Source organism: Salmo trutta, chromosome 38, assembly GCF_901001165.1.
Source record: "Salmo trutta chromosome 38, fSalTru1.1, whole genome shotgun sequence".
Classification (NCBI taxonomy): Eukaryota; Metazoa; Chordata; class Actinopteri; order Salmoniformes; family Salmonidae; genus Salmo; species Salmo trutta.
The window spans coordinates 20,181,956-20,201,742 of NC_042994.1; the positions used below are offsets into that span (position 1 = coordinate 20,181,956).

Sequence of the window (19,787 nt, forward strand, 5' to 3'; positions counted from 1 at the left end):
GTTGGATATTACATTTTTGCATCTGTGCGCCAAGAGTGTGCGGCTCTCCCTTATTTTCAAGAATCCTCTGTCTGTAACATAAGTTTTATTGTTTTAGGTCACGTCGTGGTAGAATGCCTCAGACAGGAGCTTGGGCTTATTCTTTGTTTTCAGAAGTCTTCTGAGCTGCTCCTTGTCGATGCCCTTCAGGTCTCCTCTGATGATTGGGGAAGTAGGCTGGCAGATCGTCTGCGTAGTCTTGTGGTAGGAGGTAAGGTGCTGGGAGCGGGCTCCTCTCAGAGCAGGTTGAGCGTCTCAGAGTGTTCCAGAGAAGAAGAGAGATCAAATCGCACATTAGAATGAGAAAGAGGTTTCTGAAGCATATATGTGATCTTGATCACCTAAGAGGACCCATAACTGTTTATCTATGTATTATTAGTATTTGTGCAGACCATAGCCTTGGAGCACTGCTGTTAAATTATAATTGTCACACACAAACACACTGTAACGGAGACGCAGGGAGTCAGGAATTAGGTGCAGTTGATGAGTTTAATGGTAAATGAACATAACGCAAATACAAAACAGGAGAAGCGTCTGGACATGATAACAGAACCAATACTGACTGGTGATAAAATACTACAGTGCTAGATAAAGGGGAAGTAATCAGGGTAGGGATGAAGTCCAGGTGTGCCTAATGATTGGTCGCAGGTGTGTGTAATGATGGTTGCCACGTGCATCACACTTAACGTCAGAGGCAAATGCAGCATCCTACAATGCTTGCAGCTCTACCGCTGCTTTCTGCTAGTAGGAAAGTCAGTTAAGAACAAATTCTTATTTACAATGAAAGACATTGTATTTATTGTAAGCTCCCCCAGGTTTGCAACATTACCTTTTTGGTATAATTTAGCAGACGCTCTAATCCACAGCCACTTCCAATTAGTTTAATAGTTAAACCTGTCATGAGAGACTGGGGTTGGTTGGGATCAATTCAGTCAATTCCGGAAGTACACTGAAATTCCTAGTCCAGTTCTCCTTATCGCTTCAATTGCCTCGTTATAAAGGCAATAACTAAGCTTCATGACACTTACAGTGCCTTCAGAAAGTATTCACACCCCTTGACTTTTTCAACATGTTGTTGTGTTACAGCCTGCATTTAAAATTGATTAAATTGAGATTGCCCACACACAATACTCCATAATTTAAACGTGGAATTATGTTTTTAAATGTTTACAAACAATTTCAAAGATTTTACTGAGTTCCAGGTCATACAAGGAAATCAGTCAATTGAAATACATTTATTAGACCCTAGTCTATGGAGTTCATATGACTGGGAATACAGGTATGCATCTGTTGGTCACAGATACCTTAAAAAAAGGTAGGGGCGTAGATCAGAAAACCAGTCAGTATTTAGTGAGACCACCATTTGATCAGGGGTCTGTTGAATGTTTTCCCACTCCTCTTCAATGGCTGTGTGAAGTTGCTGGATATTGGTGGGAACTGGAACACGCTGTCATACATGTTGTTCCAGAGCATTCCAAACAAGCTCGATAGGTGACGTCTGGTGAATATGCAGGCTTCCAGGAATTGTGTACCGATCCTTCCGACATGGGGCCGTGCATTATTATGATGAAACATGAGGTGATGGAGGCGGATGAATGGCACATTAATGGACCTCAGGAGGTTTGTTTTCCATAGCCGTTGCCTGCCCATACCATAACCCCATCGCCACCACGGGGCACTCTGTTCACAACGTTGAAATCAGCAAACCGTTTACCCACACAACGCCATACACGTGGTCTGTGGTTATGAGGCCGGTCGGGCATATTGCCAAATTCTCTAAAGTTTATGGTAGAGAAATGAACATGAAGTTCTCAGGCAACAGCTCTGCTGGACATTCCTGCAGTCAGCATGCCAATTGCACGCTCACTCAAAACCAATTTTATGCTCACTCAAAACTTGAGACTTCTTTGGCATTGTGTTGTGTGACAAAACTGCGCATTTTAGAGTGGCCATTTATTGTCCCCAGCACAAGGCGCACCTGTGTAATGATCATGCTTTTTAATCAGCTTCTTGATAAACCACACCTGTCAGGCGGATGGATTATCTTGGTAAAGGAGAAATGCTCACTAACAGGGATCTAAAAACATTTGTGCACACAATTTGAGAGAAATAACCATCAAGCCCAAAATATCCTAGAGGGTTCTATATCTGACCTGAATTGGTTCTATCTGGAACCTTTTTCAGAGGGTTCTGCTTGAGTGACAACATTTTTATATTACCCCCCCTCCCCCCCAAGAGTAGGAGTTTTAGTATACATGGTTATGTGATGCGTTGGCATATCATTTCCTGTTTGATTTTAACATGTAATGCTGGTTAGGCTCCCTAGTATATCCTTATGCCTTTATTTTGTCTTCCATCTCTACCAATGAAAAAATTAAACAAAATACATTGCTTACTGAAACACATGGTGGGAAAAATGTGGGTTCCTGCATCCTTTCACAGCATTATAAGTGTCACGCCTGCTCCCGCTCTCCCTTTCTAGTGCCCGACTGTGCCAGGCTGCCCTTCATTACGCACACCTGTTACCATCCTTACGCGCAGCAGTGCTCATTGGACGCACCCGGAGGGTGCCTCAGCTAGCTCGTCGGGCTTCCATGCCCTAGCTGGCTCGAGAGGTTCTTCTTGTCCCGGTGGTCTCGGCAGGCGCCCACCCCACGTCATGCTTCCGCCGGCCATCAGCCTTCCATGCCTCAGCCTGTTCGTCAAGCTCCCACGTCTCAGCGGGATCGTCAGGCTTTCATGCCTCAACCAGATCGTCAGGCTCCCATGGCTCAGCCAGTTTGCCAGGCTCCCACGCCTCTGCCAGTTCGTCGGGCTTCTACGCCCCAGCCGGCTTGTCCAGTGCCCATGCCTCGGCTGGCACGTCAGGCTCACTCAGGTGGGACACCAAGTGGCACCCCTAGGGGGGGGGGGGGGGGGGGGGGGGGGGGTACTGTCACGCCTGCTCCTGCTCTCCCTCTCTGGCACTCGAGGGTGCCAGGCTAGCCTTCATTACGCACACCTGTTACTATCATTACGCGCAGCAGCGCTCATTGGACGCACCTGGACTCTTTCCCGTTGTTGATTTCCGTGTCTATAATTGTCTGCTCCCTGAGTTATTCCCATTGTCAGCATTTATTTCATTATTTTGTACCTTGTCCAGACGATGTGCCTGTCCTATTTCATGTCCGTTATTTATTAAATGTTCTCCCTGTACCTGCTTCCTGTCTACACATCGATCCTCACAATAAGGCTGCATTGAGACAGTGAATTATCAATGACCCAAGCCCAGGTCAGTTAATCTATACCATTGTGTCACTGAATTGTCATAACGCTTCAGCTAATGTACATTATTCCAGGTGCATTGGAAGACACAATGTAAATACCCCAATTTATGTCCCTCGAAATGCCCTAAAGGCCTCTGCGGATCCTACAGCTATTGTATGCAGTAATCATGTGCCTATGAACCAGAGTTAAACTGTTAGCACTGAGGCGGTGTGCCCTTGTAGGAAATCCATTGTGTGCAGCTCACCCTGCACTAACATAAATAATATGAGCATGTCTACTTATGCTAAGCTTCCCAGTAAAGCAAGGAAAACAATCAAGCATCCCAGAAAAGTGTTAAAAATAGCCCACGGTAACATATGTAGCTTAAGAAATAAGGTTAATGAAATCAATAATTTGATAGTAACAGATGACATTCATATTCTGACAATCTCTGAAACTCACTTAGATAATACCTTTGATTATACAGTGGTAGCAATACATGGTTTTAACATCTACAGAAAAGACAGAAATGCCAAAGGTGGATGTGTTGCCATTTATATTCAGAACCACATCCATGTTAAATACTGTTGAATTAATATTGCTACAGGTTCATCTGCCTCACTTGAAGCCCATTCTTGAAAGGACTGATGCCGGGGGTGAGAAGCAGGCACGGGGAGTCAAACATTTAATCAGGAACAGACATAAAACAAGACAGGAACAGCGTCAGCACACGGATATACAAGGACATAAGTCAATCAATGCAGAAGCAGGGAACAGAGCGGGGAACCAGACAGATATAGAGAAGGAAATGACAGAGGTGATTGAGTCTAGGTGAGTCCAATAATCGCTGATGCGCGTGACGGGGGAAAGGCAGGTGTGCGTAATGATGATGGCAGGAGTGCGTAATGATGATGGCAGGAGTGCGCAATGCTGGGGAGCCTGGCACTAGAGCGGGAGCCAAAATAAACCAAAAGTAATTTCATTACCCAAGAATAGTAAAGCCCCGTTTACTGGATCAAATAGCCGACCAATCACCCTGTTACCAACCCTTAGTAGACTTTTGGAAAAAATTGTGTTTCATCAGATACAATGTTATTTTAATGTAAACAAATTAACAACAGACTTTCAGTACGCTTATAGGGAAGGACTTAACAAGCACAGCACTTACAGCACTTACACAAATTGACAGTGTTGTGTTCAAGACCACCTAAAGCGAGACCAATTCAAGACCAAGACCGGAGCAAATCAAGTCAGAGTTAAGACTTGAGGGGGGACGATACCAAGTCAAGGCTGAGACCGGGAGTGGGAGTGGGACAAGACTGAGACCAGAAAAATGTGAGTCCAATTCAAGACCATGATTGTAATTTTGTCAAATCACCACCGTAATAAGAATTCAAAATGTCCAGTATTTCTGTGTTCATATTTCAGAACAACATCTGGATTCTTTAGACATTCAGAATAGTGAATAAATACATGCTGAGGGAAAATAGAGCCACTACAAATGATTACTAACTCAAACACAGTGGGGAACTTTAATAATGGTCTCTTTAATAATGGAGCACTAGTCACTTTAATAATGTTTACATACTGCTTTACTCATTTCATGTGTATTTATTGTATTCTATTCTACTGTATTTTAGTCAATGCAACTTTGACATTGCTCATCCTAATATTTCTATATTTCTTAATTCCATTATTTTACTTTTAGGTTTGTGTGTGTTGTTGTGAATTGTTAGATACTGCTGCACTGTTGGAGCTAGGAACACAAGCATTTCCCTACACCCGCAATAACATCTGCCAAATATGTGTATGTAACCAATAACATTTTATATGATTTGAACAATTGGCCTTCTACACCTTAAGAGAAGGGCTAAGGACTTATAAAATAATGAATATAACAATTTAAAAATAATGATAATTGGATTATTATTTTCAATGATGTTCTGATTTGATATCTCCAGTTTTTGTTGGAAAGGAAACGGTTAACACTGAAGATAAAAAAGATCCAATCACAATATTTCTTTGCTGGTCTCTGCGGAGATAAATATAGCTAGCTAAGTCAGCCATTGGCTAGGCCAACATAAGCTAGATAAAGGCATCTGCCATTCAACTGTATTAGGAGTGGGCCTGAGTGACTAAATGAGTGGGACCGTTTTTACAAAAACGTATGGAAACTTCTGCCTTCTTGAAGGCCAGCAGGTCACTGTGCAATAGCGAGCAGAAGTTTTCCCACGGTCTAGCTAGCTAGCTAGCTTTTGTTGTCGGCTAGTTTGCAGCTGTTGCAGTAGGCGTTATCAAATAGGATGTTGTTGCTAATTTGTTAGCTTCTCCCTTTTCAAGGATAACTTAAGTTTCAAATAATCATCATCTGGTGAGTGGAACTGTGTTTTTTATTACAGCGAATTTGATGTTGTTAGCCATCTCTTTGAAAATAACTTAAGTGTGTGAAACATTTTTGCATTTAACATGGAACTGACAGCATTTTAGCAACATGAAATCTTATTCAAATCTATTTGGATAAAACCCCAGGAAGAATATGTCACTTTAAAAAGAAAATCTGACAAGCGACCACTTAGATATGGTAATTTTCACATTTTCATAAATTCTTAGAATGTTTGTGAATTACATACAGTTAAAGTCAGAAGTTTACATACACCTTAGCCAAATACATTTAAACTACCCTGACACTTAATCCAAGTAAAAAGTCCCTGTCTTAGGTCAGTTAGCATCACCACTTTATTTTAAGAATGTGAAATGTCAGAATAATAGAAGAGAGAATGATTTATTTCAGCTTTTATTTCTTTCATCACATTCCCAGTGGGTCAGAAGTTTACATACACTCAATTAGTATTTGGTAGCTTTGCCATTAAATTGTTTAACTTGAGTCAAATGTTTTGGGTAGCCTTCCACAAGCTTCCCACAATAAGTTGGGTGAATTTTGGCCCATTCCTCCTGACAGAACTGGTGTAACTGAGTCAGGTTTGTAGGCCTCCTTGCTTGCCTACACATTTTCTATGGGATTGAGGTCAGGGCTTTGTCATGGCCACTCCAATACCTTGACTTTGTTGTCCTTAAGCCATTTTGCCACAACTTTGGAAGTATGCTTGAGGTCATTGTCCATTTGGAAGACCCATTTGCGACCAAGCTTTAACTTCCTGACTGATGTCTTGAGATGTTGCTTCAATATATCCACATAATTTTCCTATCTCATGATGCCATCTATTTCGTGAAGTTCACCAGTCGCTCCTGCAGCAAAGCACCCCCACAACATGATGCTGCCACCCCAGTGCTTCACGGTTGGGATGATGTTCTTCGGCTTGCAAGCGTCTCCCTTTTTCCTCCAAACATAACGATGGTAATTATGGCCAAACAGTTCTATTTTTGTTTCATCAGCCCAGAGGACATTTCTCCAAAAAGTACGATCTTTGTCCCCATGTGCAGTTGCAAACCATAGTCTGGCGTTTATGGCGGTTTTGGAGCAGCGGCATCTTCCTTGCTGAGCGGCCTTTCAGGTCATGTCAATATGGGACTCGTTTTACTGTGGATATATACACTTTTGTACCTGTTTCCTCCAGCATCTTCACAAGGTCCTTTGCTGTTGTGGGATTGATTTGCACTTTTCGCACCAAAGTACATTCATCTCTAGGAGACGGAACGTTTCTCCTTCCTGAGCGGTATGACGGCTGCGTGGTCCCATGGTGTTTATACTTGCGTACTATTGTTTGTACAGATGAACGTGGTACCTTCAGGCATTTGGAAATTGCTCCCAAGGATGAACCAGCTAGCTAGCTAGCTACAGTGGCAAGAAAAAGCATGTGAACCCTTTGGAATTACGATTTATGCATAAATTGGTCATCAAATTTGATCTGATCTTTAAGTCACAACAATAGACAAATATAGTGTGCTTAAACTAATAACACACAAATTATTTTATTTTTCTTGTCTATATTGAATACATCATTTAAAAATTCACAGTGTAGGTTGGAAAAAGAAACCCTAGGCTAATGACTTCTCCAAAAGCTAATTGGAGTCAGGTGTCAGCTAACCTGGAGTCCGATCAATGAGACGTGATTGGAGATGTTCGTTAGAGCTGCCTTGCCCTATTAAAAACACTCAAAACATTTGAGTTTGCTATTCACAAGAAGCATTGCCTGATGTGAACCATGCCTCGAACAAAAGAGATCTCAGAAGACTTAAGATTAAGAATTGTTGACTTGCATAGAGCTGGAAAGGTTAGCTACATAAAGTGACATTTAAAGTATCTCTAAAAACCTTGCTGTTCATCAGTCCACGGTAAGACAAATTGTCTATAAATAGAGAAAGTTCAGCACTGTTGCTACTCTCCCTAGGAGTGACCGTCCTGCAAAGATGACTGGAAGAGCACAGCGCAGAAAGCTCGAGGTTAAGAAGAATCCTAGAGTGTCTGCTAAAGACTTTCAGAAATATCTGGAACATGGTGTTCATGGGAGGACACCACGGAAGAAGCCACTGCTGTTTGGAAGGAACACACAACACTATGTGTGGAGAAAAAAAAGGCACAGCACACCAACATCAAAACCTCATCCCAACTGTAAAGTATGGTGGAGGGAGCATCATGGTTCGGGGCTGCTTTGCTGCCTCAAGGCCTGGACAGCTTGCTATCACAACGTAAAAATGAATTCCCAAATTTATCAAGACATTTTGCAGGAGAATGTTAGGCTATCTGTCCACCAATTGAAGGTCAACATAAGTTGGGTGATGCAACAGGATTGGGCCACTCTAGAAGGCACATTTTCTTCTGTTCAAGCCATTCTGTTGTTGATTTACTTCTGTCTTTTGGGTCATTACCCAAAACACAGAAGTAAATCAACAACAGAATAGCTTGAACAGAAGAAAATGTGCCTTCTGGAGTGGCACAGTCAGAGTCCTGACCTCAATCCAATTGAGATGCTGGGGCATAACCTCAAGAGAGCAGTTCACACAAGATATCTCAAGAATATTGCTGATCTGAAACAGTTTTGTAAAGAGGAAGGGTCCAAATTCCTCCAGACCGTTGTGCAGGTTTGATCAGCAACTACAGAAAACGTTTGGTTGAGGTTATTGCTTCCAAAGGAGGGACAACCAGTTTTTAAATCCAAGGGATCACATACTTTTTCCACCTTGCACTGTGAATGTTTACATGGTGTGTTCAATAAAGACATGAACAATTATAATTATTTGAGTGTTATTAGTTTAGGCAGACTGTCTTTTGTTGTGAACTAGATGAAAATCAGATTAAATGTTAAGACCAATTTATGCAAAAATCCAGGTATTTCCAAAGGGTTCACATACTTTTTCTTGCCACTGTATCTAGCTAACGTTAGGCTTTGTGTTTTGGACACACAAACTCATTCAAGGGTTTTTCTTTCTTTTTACTATTTTCTACTTTGTAGAATAATAGTGACTACATAAACTATGAAATAACATATAAGGAATCATGTAGTAGCCCAAAAAACATTAAACAAATCAAAATATGAGATTCTTCAAAGTAGCCACACTTTCCCTTGATGACAGCTTTGCACACTCTTGGCATTCTCTCAATCAGCTTCATGAGGTAGTCACCTGGAATGCATTTCAATTAACAGGTGTGCCTTGTTAAAAGTCATTTGTGGAATTTCTTTCCTTCTTAATGCGTTTGAGCCAATCAGTTGTGCTGTGACAAGGTAGGGGTGGTATACAGAAGATAGCCCTATTTGGTAAAATACCAAGTCCATATTTTTGCAAGAACAGCTCAAATAAGCAAAGAGATACAACAGTCCACCATTACTTTAAAATATAAAGGTCAGTAAATCCAGGAAATTAAGAACTTTGCGCAAACATGTCTTTAATAGATATACAGACTTTTAAGATATTCATGTTTCAAGAAAGGAGTGTATATATTTGGCCTGGTGAAGCTGTTTCATGCACTGACTGCATGGAAGCTGATAATTATGATTTTTTTACTCTGCTGGTCTAGGCTGGTCTCGGGAGGAAATTATGAGTCCTCACTGTCCGATCACTGTCCGAGACCGAGTCAAGACCGAGTACAAATGTATCCGACACAAGACCAAGACACTCAATATGTGGTCTTGAGAAAATGTTGCGGGAGCTGTTTTGTTAGACTTCAGTGTGGCTTTAGACATTATCGATCATTGTCTGCTGATGGAAAAACATATGCGTTATGGCTTTACACCCCCTAATATATTGTGTATAAAGAGTTACCTGTCTAACAGAATACAGAGGGTGTTCTTTAATGGAAGACTCTGAAACATAATCCAGGTAGAATCAGGAATTCCCCAGGGAAGCTGTCTAGGCAAATTGTGCAAATCAATCCCAGAACAACAGCAAATGACCTTGTGAAGATGCTGGAGGAAACGGGTACAAAAGTATCTAATTCCACAGTAAAACGAGTCCCATATCGACATAACCTGAAAGGCCGCTCAGCAAGGAAGAAGCCACTGCTCCAAAACCGCCATAAAAGAAGCCAGACTACAGTTTGCAACTGCACATGGGGACAAAGATTGTACTTTTTGGAGAAATGTCTTCTGGGCTGATGAAACAAAAATAGAACTGCTTGGTCATAATGACCATCGTTATGTTTGGAGGAAAAAGGGGGATGCTTGCAAGCCGAAGAACACCATCCAAACCGTGAAGCACTGGGGTGGCAGCATCATGTTGTGGGGGTGCTTTGCTGCAGGAGGGACTGGGGCACTTCACAAAATAGATGGCATCATGAGGGAGGAAATATATTGAAGCAACATCAAGACATCAGTCAGGAAGTTAAAGTTTGGTCGCAAATGGGTCTTCCAAATGGACAATGACCCCAAACATACTTCCAAAGTTGTGGCAAAATGGCTTAAGGACAACAAAGTCAAGGTATTGGAATGGCCATCACAAAGCCCTGACCTCAATCCTATAGAAAATTTGTCGGCAGACCTGAAAAAGCGTGAGTTTAAATGTATTTGGCTAACGTGTATGTACAGTGGGGGGAAAAGTATTTGATCCCCTGCTGATTTTGTACGTTTGCCCACTTACAAAGAAATTATCAGTCTATAATTTTAATGGTAGGTTTATTTGAACAGTGAGAGACAGAATATCAACAAAAAAATCCAGAAAAACGCATGTCAAAAATGTTATAAATTTTAATGAGGGAAATAAGTATTTGACTCCTCAGCAAAACATGACTTTGTACTTGGTGGCAAAACCCTTGTTGGCAATCACAGAGGTCAGACGTTTCTTGTAGTTGGCCACCAGGTTTGCACACATCTCAGGAGGGATTTTGTCCCACTCCTCTTTGCAGATCTTCTCCAAGTCATTAAGGTTTTGAGGCTGAAGTTTGGCGACTTGAACCTTCAGCTCCCTCCACATATTTTCTATGGGATTAAGGTCTGGAGACTGGCTAGGCCACTCCAGGACCTTAATGTGCTTCTTCTTGAGCCACTCCTTTGTTGCCTTGGCCGTGTGTTTTGGGTCATTGTCATGCTGGAATACCCATCCATGACCCATTTTCAATGCCCTGGCTGAGGGAAGGAGGTTCTCACCCAGGATTTGACAGTACATGGCCCCATCAAATGATGCGGTGAAGTTGTCCTGTCCCCTTAGCAGAAAAACACCCCCAAAGCATAATGTTTCCATCTCCATGGTTGACTGTGGAGATGGTGTTCTTGGGGTCATAGGCAGCATTCCTCCTCCTCCAAACATGGCGAGTTGAGTTGATGCCAAAGAGCTCAATTTTGGTCTCATCTGACCACAACACTTTCACCAGTTGTCCTCTGAATCATTCAGATGTTCATTGGCAAACTTCAGACGGGCATGTATATGTATTCTTGAGCAGGGGGACCTTGCGGGCGCTGCAGGATTTCAGTCCTTCACGGCGTAGTGTGTTACCAATTGTTTTCTTGGTGACTATGGTCCCAGCTGCCTTGAGATCATTGACAAGATCCTCCCGTGTAGTTCTGGGCTGATTCCTCACCATTCGCATGATCATTGCAACCCCACGAGGTGAGATCCTGCATGGAGCCCCAGACTGAGGGATATTGACAGTTATTTTGGGTTTCTTCCATTTGCGAATAATCACACCAAATGTTGTCACCTTCTCACCAAGCTGCTTGGCGATGGTCTTGTAGCCCATTCCAGCCTTGTGTAGGTCTACAATCTTGTCCCTGACATCCTTGGAGAGCTCTTTGGTCTTGGCCATGGTGGAGAGTTTGGAATCTGATTGATTAATTGCTTCTGTGGACAGGTGTCTTTTTTACTGCTGTGGTTAGGAGCACTCTCTTTAAGAGTGTGCTCCTAATCTCAGCTCGTTACCTGTATAAAAGACACCTGGGAGCCAGAAATCTTTCTGATTGAGAGGGGGTCAAATACTTATTTCCCTCATTAAAATGCAAATCAATTTATAAAATTTTTGACATGTGTTTTTCTCGATATTTTTGTTGTTATTCTGTCTCTCACTGTTCAAATAAACCTACCATTAAAATTATAGACTGATCCTTTCTTTATCACTGGGCAAACGTACAAAATCAGCAGGGGATCAAATACTTTTTTCCCCCACTGTAGGTCTGTAACAGTTTGGGTCTAGAGTGTGACCGCTCTAACAATGGAAATACATGTCCTCAAAGATGGAAGGCAGGTGGGAGAAGGCGAGATCAGGTGGGACCATTCTAGCCATTGAGAGGGCAGATGTGCGTATGAACAACAGACCATAGAGATAGATGGAGGACTCAAATTTGTATCTGTGCCATTATAGCATCTGTGACAGCATGGGCAGCGCCATTAATGCTCCGTATGAAAGTAGTCAATTGTCTTCTTCTTCATTGGCTGATTGCTCCCAGCTCATAAGAATCCCCACCCAGTTGGCTACTTTAAAATCATGGAAGCTCTCCATTGCAATGTCCATGCTAAAACAGGTTATATCCATGATAAGTCCTCGATCTATCTTTATGACAACAGGCACAACTCCTGTATAAAGTAGTTTTTTCAAAAGTTGCCAAAATTCCATATGCATCCATATCAGTGCATTCCTAACAACCTAACCATTATGAAAATCCTTTTAGATCAAATAAGCCTCACTTAGAAAATTAGCAATTACATTTTTTGTTGATCAAAAAAATCCATGACCTCCATACAAAAATTCCTCACTTCGTGCGCTTATTTTCATGGACAGATTTTGGGTTGAGTGAAACCTCCTCTCTGGCTGGATTCACTACCCGGCCTCTGTTTATCAACCCTTTCCATCAGCTGGGCAATCTGCAACTACTACTTCCATTTGTGGACTTTTAAATTAATAATATAAAGCCATTGATTCTTGAAGAATATAACCTATAAATGCCTCATGTACTTAGTTCAACTGTCTAACCCACAGACTGTAAAAAATATGGACGAAGCCATCACCCCATTGTTTCCTATGAGAATGCTCAGTGGTGCATTTGAAGATCAAGAAGTGTCATTTCAGCGTGGCACCATCTTGCTACATGTGTAACAGTATAGCTTCCGTCCCTCTCCTCGCCCCAACCTGGGCTTGAACCAGGGACTCTCTGCACACATCAACAACTGACACCCCACGAAGCATCGTTACCCATCGCGCCACAAAATCCACGGCCCTTGCAGCGCAAGGGGAACAACTACTTAAGGTCGCAGAGTGAGTGACATCAACGGTTGAAACTCTATTAGCGCGCACCACCGCTAACTAGCTAGCCATCTCACATCGGTTACAATCACCCCCCTTTTGACCTCCTCCTTTTTCCGCAGCAACCAATGATCCGGGTCACGGCACCAATGCAACAGTATAGCTTCCGTCCCTCTCCTCGCCCCAACCTGGGCTTGAACCAGGGACCCTCTGCGCACATCAACAGCTGCCACCCCATGAAGCATCGTTACGCATTGCGCCACAAAAGCCGCGGCCCTAAAAGCCGCAGCGCAAGGGGAACAACTACTTAAGATCGCAGAGCGAGTGACGTCACCGATTGAAACGCTGTTAGCGCGCACCACCGCTGACTAGCTAGCCATTTCACATCGGTTACACATGAAGGAGTTATAAGAAACATTTTAAGAAACAAGTGCAGTTTGAGCGCTTCTCTAGGAAGTGACGTTGCAGGCTAGCTCAGTGCTGCCTCCTCTCAATGAGTCAGGGGAGAATGACTGCCCCCTAGCATTGAAGATTTCTTGTTGAAGGCCGACCGAGGTACAGCAGGCATTGTTTCCAGAAAACACGATCCCCCATTATAGTGAATGAGGAAATGATGATATTTGTGGTCAATATTCGTGGATATATATATATATATAAAAAAACATTGAACACAATCATGGTACCAATAATTGGTTCTAATACACTAGGTGTATGTGCTTCAACTGATTATTTTGAAATTGCACACAGAAGGATAATATAAGGATAATATAAGGATAATTTAGTTGCTAATGACAGCTTGCAGTACCTCGGTCGGCCTTCAACTTGAAATCCTCAATTCGAGTGGGCAGTCGTTCTCCCCTGGTTTAAGATACATATTACTGTATTCCTTTACAGGACTTTTACTTTTTTCCCCATATATTTTTTGGAAGATTTTTCCCATTTTGAAAAGATTACTGAATATTAATCTGATCGTATAAAATGTCCTTTAAACGTCTCTGTGTGTGCAGGTCAACCAGAAGAGATTCATGATCAACAATAACAAAGCGGTCACCCTTTAGTCGGGGCTATGGACGCAAGGACTGACCATCCATGAGATCAAAATGATAGTTTTAACCATGTTTTGAAGCTATACAGTGTTTGTTTACAATTACATTGTTTACAAATAATGGAGTAAAACAAACTTACCTTTTGTGTCCTGATGGTATCAGCTAAATGTACCAGAAGGGGGAGCCAACTTACTGTTTATCAGAAATATCTATTTGACCAAATACCCAACTCCTAACATCATACACAATCATGTACACACCAATAACAACTCTACTGATTTCCCTGAAACAAGCTAGGTTTCAAAAATTTTATTTTCTGTGACAGAACTAATTGAGCCTTGGTACACATTACAGATTGTGTACGTCCCTCCTGTTTTGCATGCACAATGAAAGAAAAATCATGACTTTCAAATACATTTTACAGCAAACAAATACATTTAAACCAAAAACCCGGATAAATAAAATAAAAAAAACTTAATGAAACCTATAGAACAAGCATTCTGAGAGAAATATGGTGTTTGTATTACACAGCCTGGTGGTCCATTCTGTTTGCGCTTTTGCCAACTCCTCTCTGTGTTCGTTCCTTGTCATACCAAGTTGTACACTACATGATCAAAAGTATGTGGACACCTGCTTGTCAAACATCTCATTCTAAAATCATGGGCATTAATGTAGATTTAGTCCCCCCTTTGGTGCTATAAAAGCCACCACTCTGCTGGGAAGGATTTACACTAGATGCTGCGGGGACTTGCTTCCATTCAGCCACAAGAGCATTAGTGAGGTTGGGCACTGATGTTGGGCGATTAGGCCTGGCTCACAGTCGGCATTCCAATTCATCCAAAGGTGTTGGATAGGGTTGAGGTCAGGGCTCTGTGCAAGCCAGTCAAGTTCTTCCACACCGATCTCGACAAACCATTTCTGTATGGACCTCGCTTTGTGCACTGAGACATTGTCATGTGAAACAGGAAAGGGCCTTCCCCAAACTGTTGCCACAAAGTGGGAAGCACAGAATTGTCTAGAATGTCATTGTATGCTGTAGCATTAAGATTCCCTTCACTGGAACTAAGGGGCCTAGCCCGAACCATGAAAAAGTTGGCACTATGCAGGTAGTGTTTTCCTGGCATCCGTCAAACCCAGATTAATCTGTCGGACTGCCAGAGGGTGAAGGGTGATTCATCACTCCAAAGAACGTGTTTCCACTGCTCCAGAGTCCAATGGCGGCGAGCTTTACACCACTCCAGCCGACAATTGGCATTGCGCCTGGTGATCTTAGGCTTGTGTGTGACTGCTCGGCCATGGAAACCCATTTCATGAAGATCCCAACAAACAGTTATAGTGCCGATGCTGCCTCCAGAGGCAGTTTGGAACTCGGTAGTGAATGTTGCAACCGAGGACAGACGATTTTTACGCGCTATGCGCTTCAGCACTCAGCGGTCCCGTTCTGTGAGCTTGTGTGGCCTACCACTTCGCGGCTGAGCCGTTGTTGCTCCAAGATGTTTCCACTTCACAATAACAGCACTTACAGTTGACCGGGGCAGCTCTAGCAGGGCAGAAATTTGACGAACTGGCTTGTTGTAAAGTTGGCATCCTATGATGGTGACATGTTGAAAGTCACTGAGCTCTTCAGTAAGGCCATTCTACTGGCAATGTTGGTCTATGGAGATTGCATGGTTGTGTACTCGATTTTATACACCTGTCAGCAACTGGTGTGGCTGAAATAGCCAAATCCACTAATTTGAAGGGGTGTCCACATACTTTTGTATATATAGTGTATGTATAGCTTGACAAGGATGGAAGAATAGAAAGTTGGTTACAGCACAGTTACAGAAGGGGACAAGGCTATACAGTATGAATGACCAATCTGTCTAGAGACGGGCCTAGGCTTGTGACAAGCTGAGGAAGAGTGAATCAATAAAATATTGTCAATGTGTGTGACATCACTAATAGGAACAATGACAAAAGTGAAATAAACAGAAGCCATAATATGGCTATTTTTTACGCATCAGCTGTCCTACTAGTGAATCAATGTTCTTAATGTGAGAGAAAAAATTGGGCTCGATTCCTTTTGTTTTGTTTAAACCAGTCTAAACTGTGTAAGAAGTTACAATACCATGCATTCACACAATACTGGTAAAGTGATGCTTTTTTTTTTTTTTTTAATTTGGCTGAATTCACTCTGTAGTAGGTATGTAGTATCCGTTTTGGCTCCTGAATGTATTGACGACAAGACAACTTCCATTGCAAGAAAGGATAAAAATACCTCAACAAGGACAAGAACCACCCAGACTCATTCAGAAATATGTGAGGAAAAGAGGGGTGAACGTCAATTCAAACGTGGCTCCCCTGGAAGGCAACATTTAGCTATTCTTGTGTCCCCAAAGGGTAGGAAAATAAATAGCTTGAATCTTATATTTTCAACATTGAGGCCAACTACCTCACTTTGACAACACTGTACACTATATACAAAAAAAGATAACACTGACAAAGTACTGCTTCGTCTTTTCCTCAAGCTTGACATCAGCAAACTCAAGCAGAGCAATATAGTTTTGGACAGTACAAATAACTATTTCATCAACACAAGAGTATGAGATATTGCCTTTCATACAAATAAGAAATGATTTGTTCACATTACTTTAAAGAAGTGTAGTCTTTCAGATAACATTGTTCTAGGAGCAAACACACAAAAACAAACTCAATGAACCCAAATCCATTACGACTCATTATTAAATCCATTACGACTCATTATTAAAATGTGTCCCCTAATGTTAATGATAACTACGGCTTATTATATACAGTTATGTTTACACTCATGCATATAGTTTACAAGTAGCACGTTGATAATCCAACATTGAGGATTATTCAGTCAGAGTTAACACTAGCACACTATGCTCACCACAGCGCTAAAGTGAACGTCGCCGCACAGCTGGACAAAGAATCAACAACAACGTATGACAAAACTTGACACGCAAGAAATTCTGGATGACTTTTGTATGAAAGAAGCACAACTGTAGAGTTTGTGTTGTTTCGTCTGTCACCTGTGGTAGTTAACAGACAAAATGAAAGATGCCAGGGACATCACATATATAAAGGGATTGGCAGTCTCTGTCTTGGAGATCTTGATAGTTTACTACAGGGATGGGCAACGGAACTCATCATGAGGGGCTGCAGTGGCTCGTGGGTCTGCGTACCCACATCCATACCACCCCCTGCCAGCAAAGCACCCTCGTGACAGCGAAGAGAAACATTTTAAGTTTTAAAGTTCATTTCCTGCAATTCTACACATTTTGCCATGGGGTGTAGAGAAAATGTTATCGTTTTAAAGCAAGTTCTCTGCAATTCTCCACATTTTGCCACCGGACAGAGAGAATATATTTTTATTTTATAACTCATTTCATGCAATTCTACTCATTTTGCCATGGGCTGGAGAAAACAATTAGCAGTTTTACAGCTAATGTCATGCAATTCTACCCGTTTTGCCATAGGGTGGATGCAAATGTTAGCAGTTTTTAATGTTATAACTTATGATCAATGGGCACCACCCTGGTTGGTAATTCGACCATGCTTACTACAAGTTTAGCTAGCTGGCCTCTAGACTAACTTACCAATCAAAAAACATTTAGCTGACATGGGCTAATTGAGTGACTGCTGATGCACAACCAAATTTCGAAATTGCATCTTGTGTATTCTTTATTCTAACCCTCAACATTAAGTTGAGACCCCGACTAAGACTCCTAAGAATTAGTTTTTTTATTTTTAAAAGTGTAATTGGTCCGCAGGCCCACAGAAGGAGGGTCGCCAGTTGCCCATCCATGGCATACTATATATTTTCTGGACTTTATCTTCTTACTACAGTATGATAGAAGTCTTAAAAGCCCAATTCACCCAAATATGGAAGATCCATACTGTATAGGATATAATCCTTGTCATAAGAGGTCTGATAAGAATATCAAAAGAGCTTCAACCACGCTAGAAAAGGTTGATTCATTTTCCTAAAAACATTTCCAAAATTCTTTCACTGAACGATATCTATGCTCATTCCTTCCAATTAGATTGTTTTTGTTGATAAAACAACTTGTTGATTTCAATTTACGCAGTTTAGTTTTTGTTTTACAATGATATTTCATTTGTAAATTGTGGTAAATGTATTTTAGTGAAAATTTAGATCACCTTTTGACAAAAGATCTTGGTGTATTGTAGTCTCCACTCTACTTGTCTAGTGTTATAGTATTGTTGCTGATAAATGTTTAGTGGGGAAAAAATTATAATATGTAACATGTGCATTAGTGACATTTTATATCAAGACATTCTTCTTGTAAGGAAAGGTTTCTTTAGTTTCTGTAATATTAGAGATACAGTCATCACTGCAACAGTACAGTGTAGACATACAATTAGCTATAGCCTCATTCAAGTTTTTACCTAAGTAACTATGCATTTATCATCCATATGCTCTTTGCATTTAAACAACCACTCACATTTCTGTGTTACAGGAATATTATGACAAATTTGTCAAGTTTTTTTTTGGGGGGGGGGGCACTGAACAGAAATTGTGGATGCCAACCAGCAGCACTTTTAGGCCCAGCTTTGAAGTTCTGTATAACCAAACAAGCACACGTTTTTGCTTAATCTGAAAGTACATTTTTGATACACAGCCTTAGGAGTCTTGATCCAATGAAAGTCAACAGATAGCTTCCATTTAAAATAAAGCTGCAACAACAGGATTGAAGGAGCTAGAGGACAAACACCAAATGAATAGTTTAAACATAAAATAAAAATCCCTCTTTTTGGGCCACCATCCTGCTGGTGTTGGTTCAGAGGTCTTAGTTGTGGTAGTGGATGCTTCAGATGTCTTGGATGTGGCAGTAGATGGCTTAGCCATAGGATGAGATAGAAGGGTATGCAGGGTCATGGATGTTAGATTTAGGATAAAGGGACGCGGAAGTCAATGGCGTAGGAGACCTTGGATGTCAATAAAGTGGTTCTTTTTAGAAGCATTAAAATATATTTTAGAAGCTTTTAAAGACTAAACAGCTTTCAAATATATTTTAGAAGCTTTCAAATACTTTTGAATAGCTTTATTAGACCTTATAGAAGCTTTCAAAGACTAAGAAGCTTTCGAAGGTCTTTCAGAAGCTTTTGAAGACTCTAGAAGCTAAAACTTTCAAAGATCTTTTAATTATTTATTTTTGAATCTTGCTTTCAGATGCTTTAAAGAGAAGTTAGAAGCCCTTGATGTGGCAATAAGCTTCCAGGGAGGAGAATACGATATACATGAGCCACAGGCTGAAGAAGAGACAGGTGGTTGCGATTTTGGGGCCCCGGGGCCCACCCAGCTCGCCCCCAATCTCGGGCCGGCGCCGGTACATGAGCACAGCCACGGCGACAAAGGCGAAGATGGTGAATAGGGTGACGGAGAAGGCCAGGGTGCCCGGGTCCACCCGGAAGTCGTTGCCCTTGGAATTGTGGTAGATGGCGGCGATGGACCAGGCCACGCCGATGCCCAAGAAGACGTTGACAGCATTGCTGCCCGTTACGTTGCCGATGGAGGCATCGGCGTACTGGTCCTGGATTGCAGCTACCTTGCTGGCAAATGTATCTGGGGGACAGAGAGAGAGAGAGAGAAAGAGAGAGGACGAAAAATAAGAATTGGGAATGGTGATAGGGTAACACAGATCCAAAATTAGAAGTCAATGCATGACAAGAGCTATGACAGTGTAGTATTCAAGAACACTTCATATAAACCCTACATAACACTGCTTTTAGGAGTGACAATGCCTAATTATGATAAAACCCTGTCATGAGAGTAAAGAGTTAGATGGTGTATGTTACTAACC

General features: G+C 41.7%; 1 protein-coding gene across 3 annotated transcripts in view; it reads right to left on the reverse strand.

Moving 5' to 3' along the window:
- Positions 1–16,084: 16,084 nt before the first annotated feature.
- The window catches only part of LOC115177735 (sodium/calcium exchanger 1), a 60,701-nt gene continuing 56,998 nt past the window's right edge, over positions 16,085–19,787 (reverse strand). For all 3 annotated transcript variants that reach the window (XM_029738678.1, XM_029738677.1, XM_029738679.1), the window contains one exon: positions 16,085–19,549. In XM_029738678.1, the coding sequence (XP_029594538.1) occupies positions 19,173–19,549 (377 nt within the window). In that variant the 3' untranslated portion in view covers positions 16,085–19,172. The remainder of the gene's footprint in view (positions 19,550–19,787) is intronic.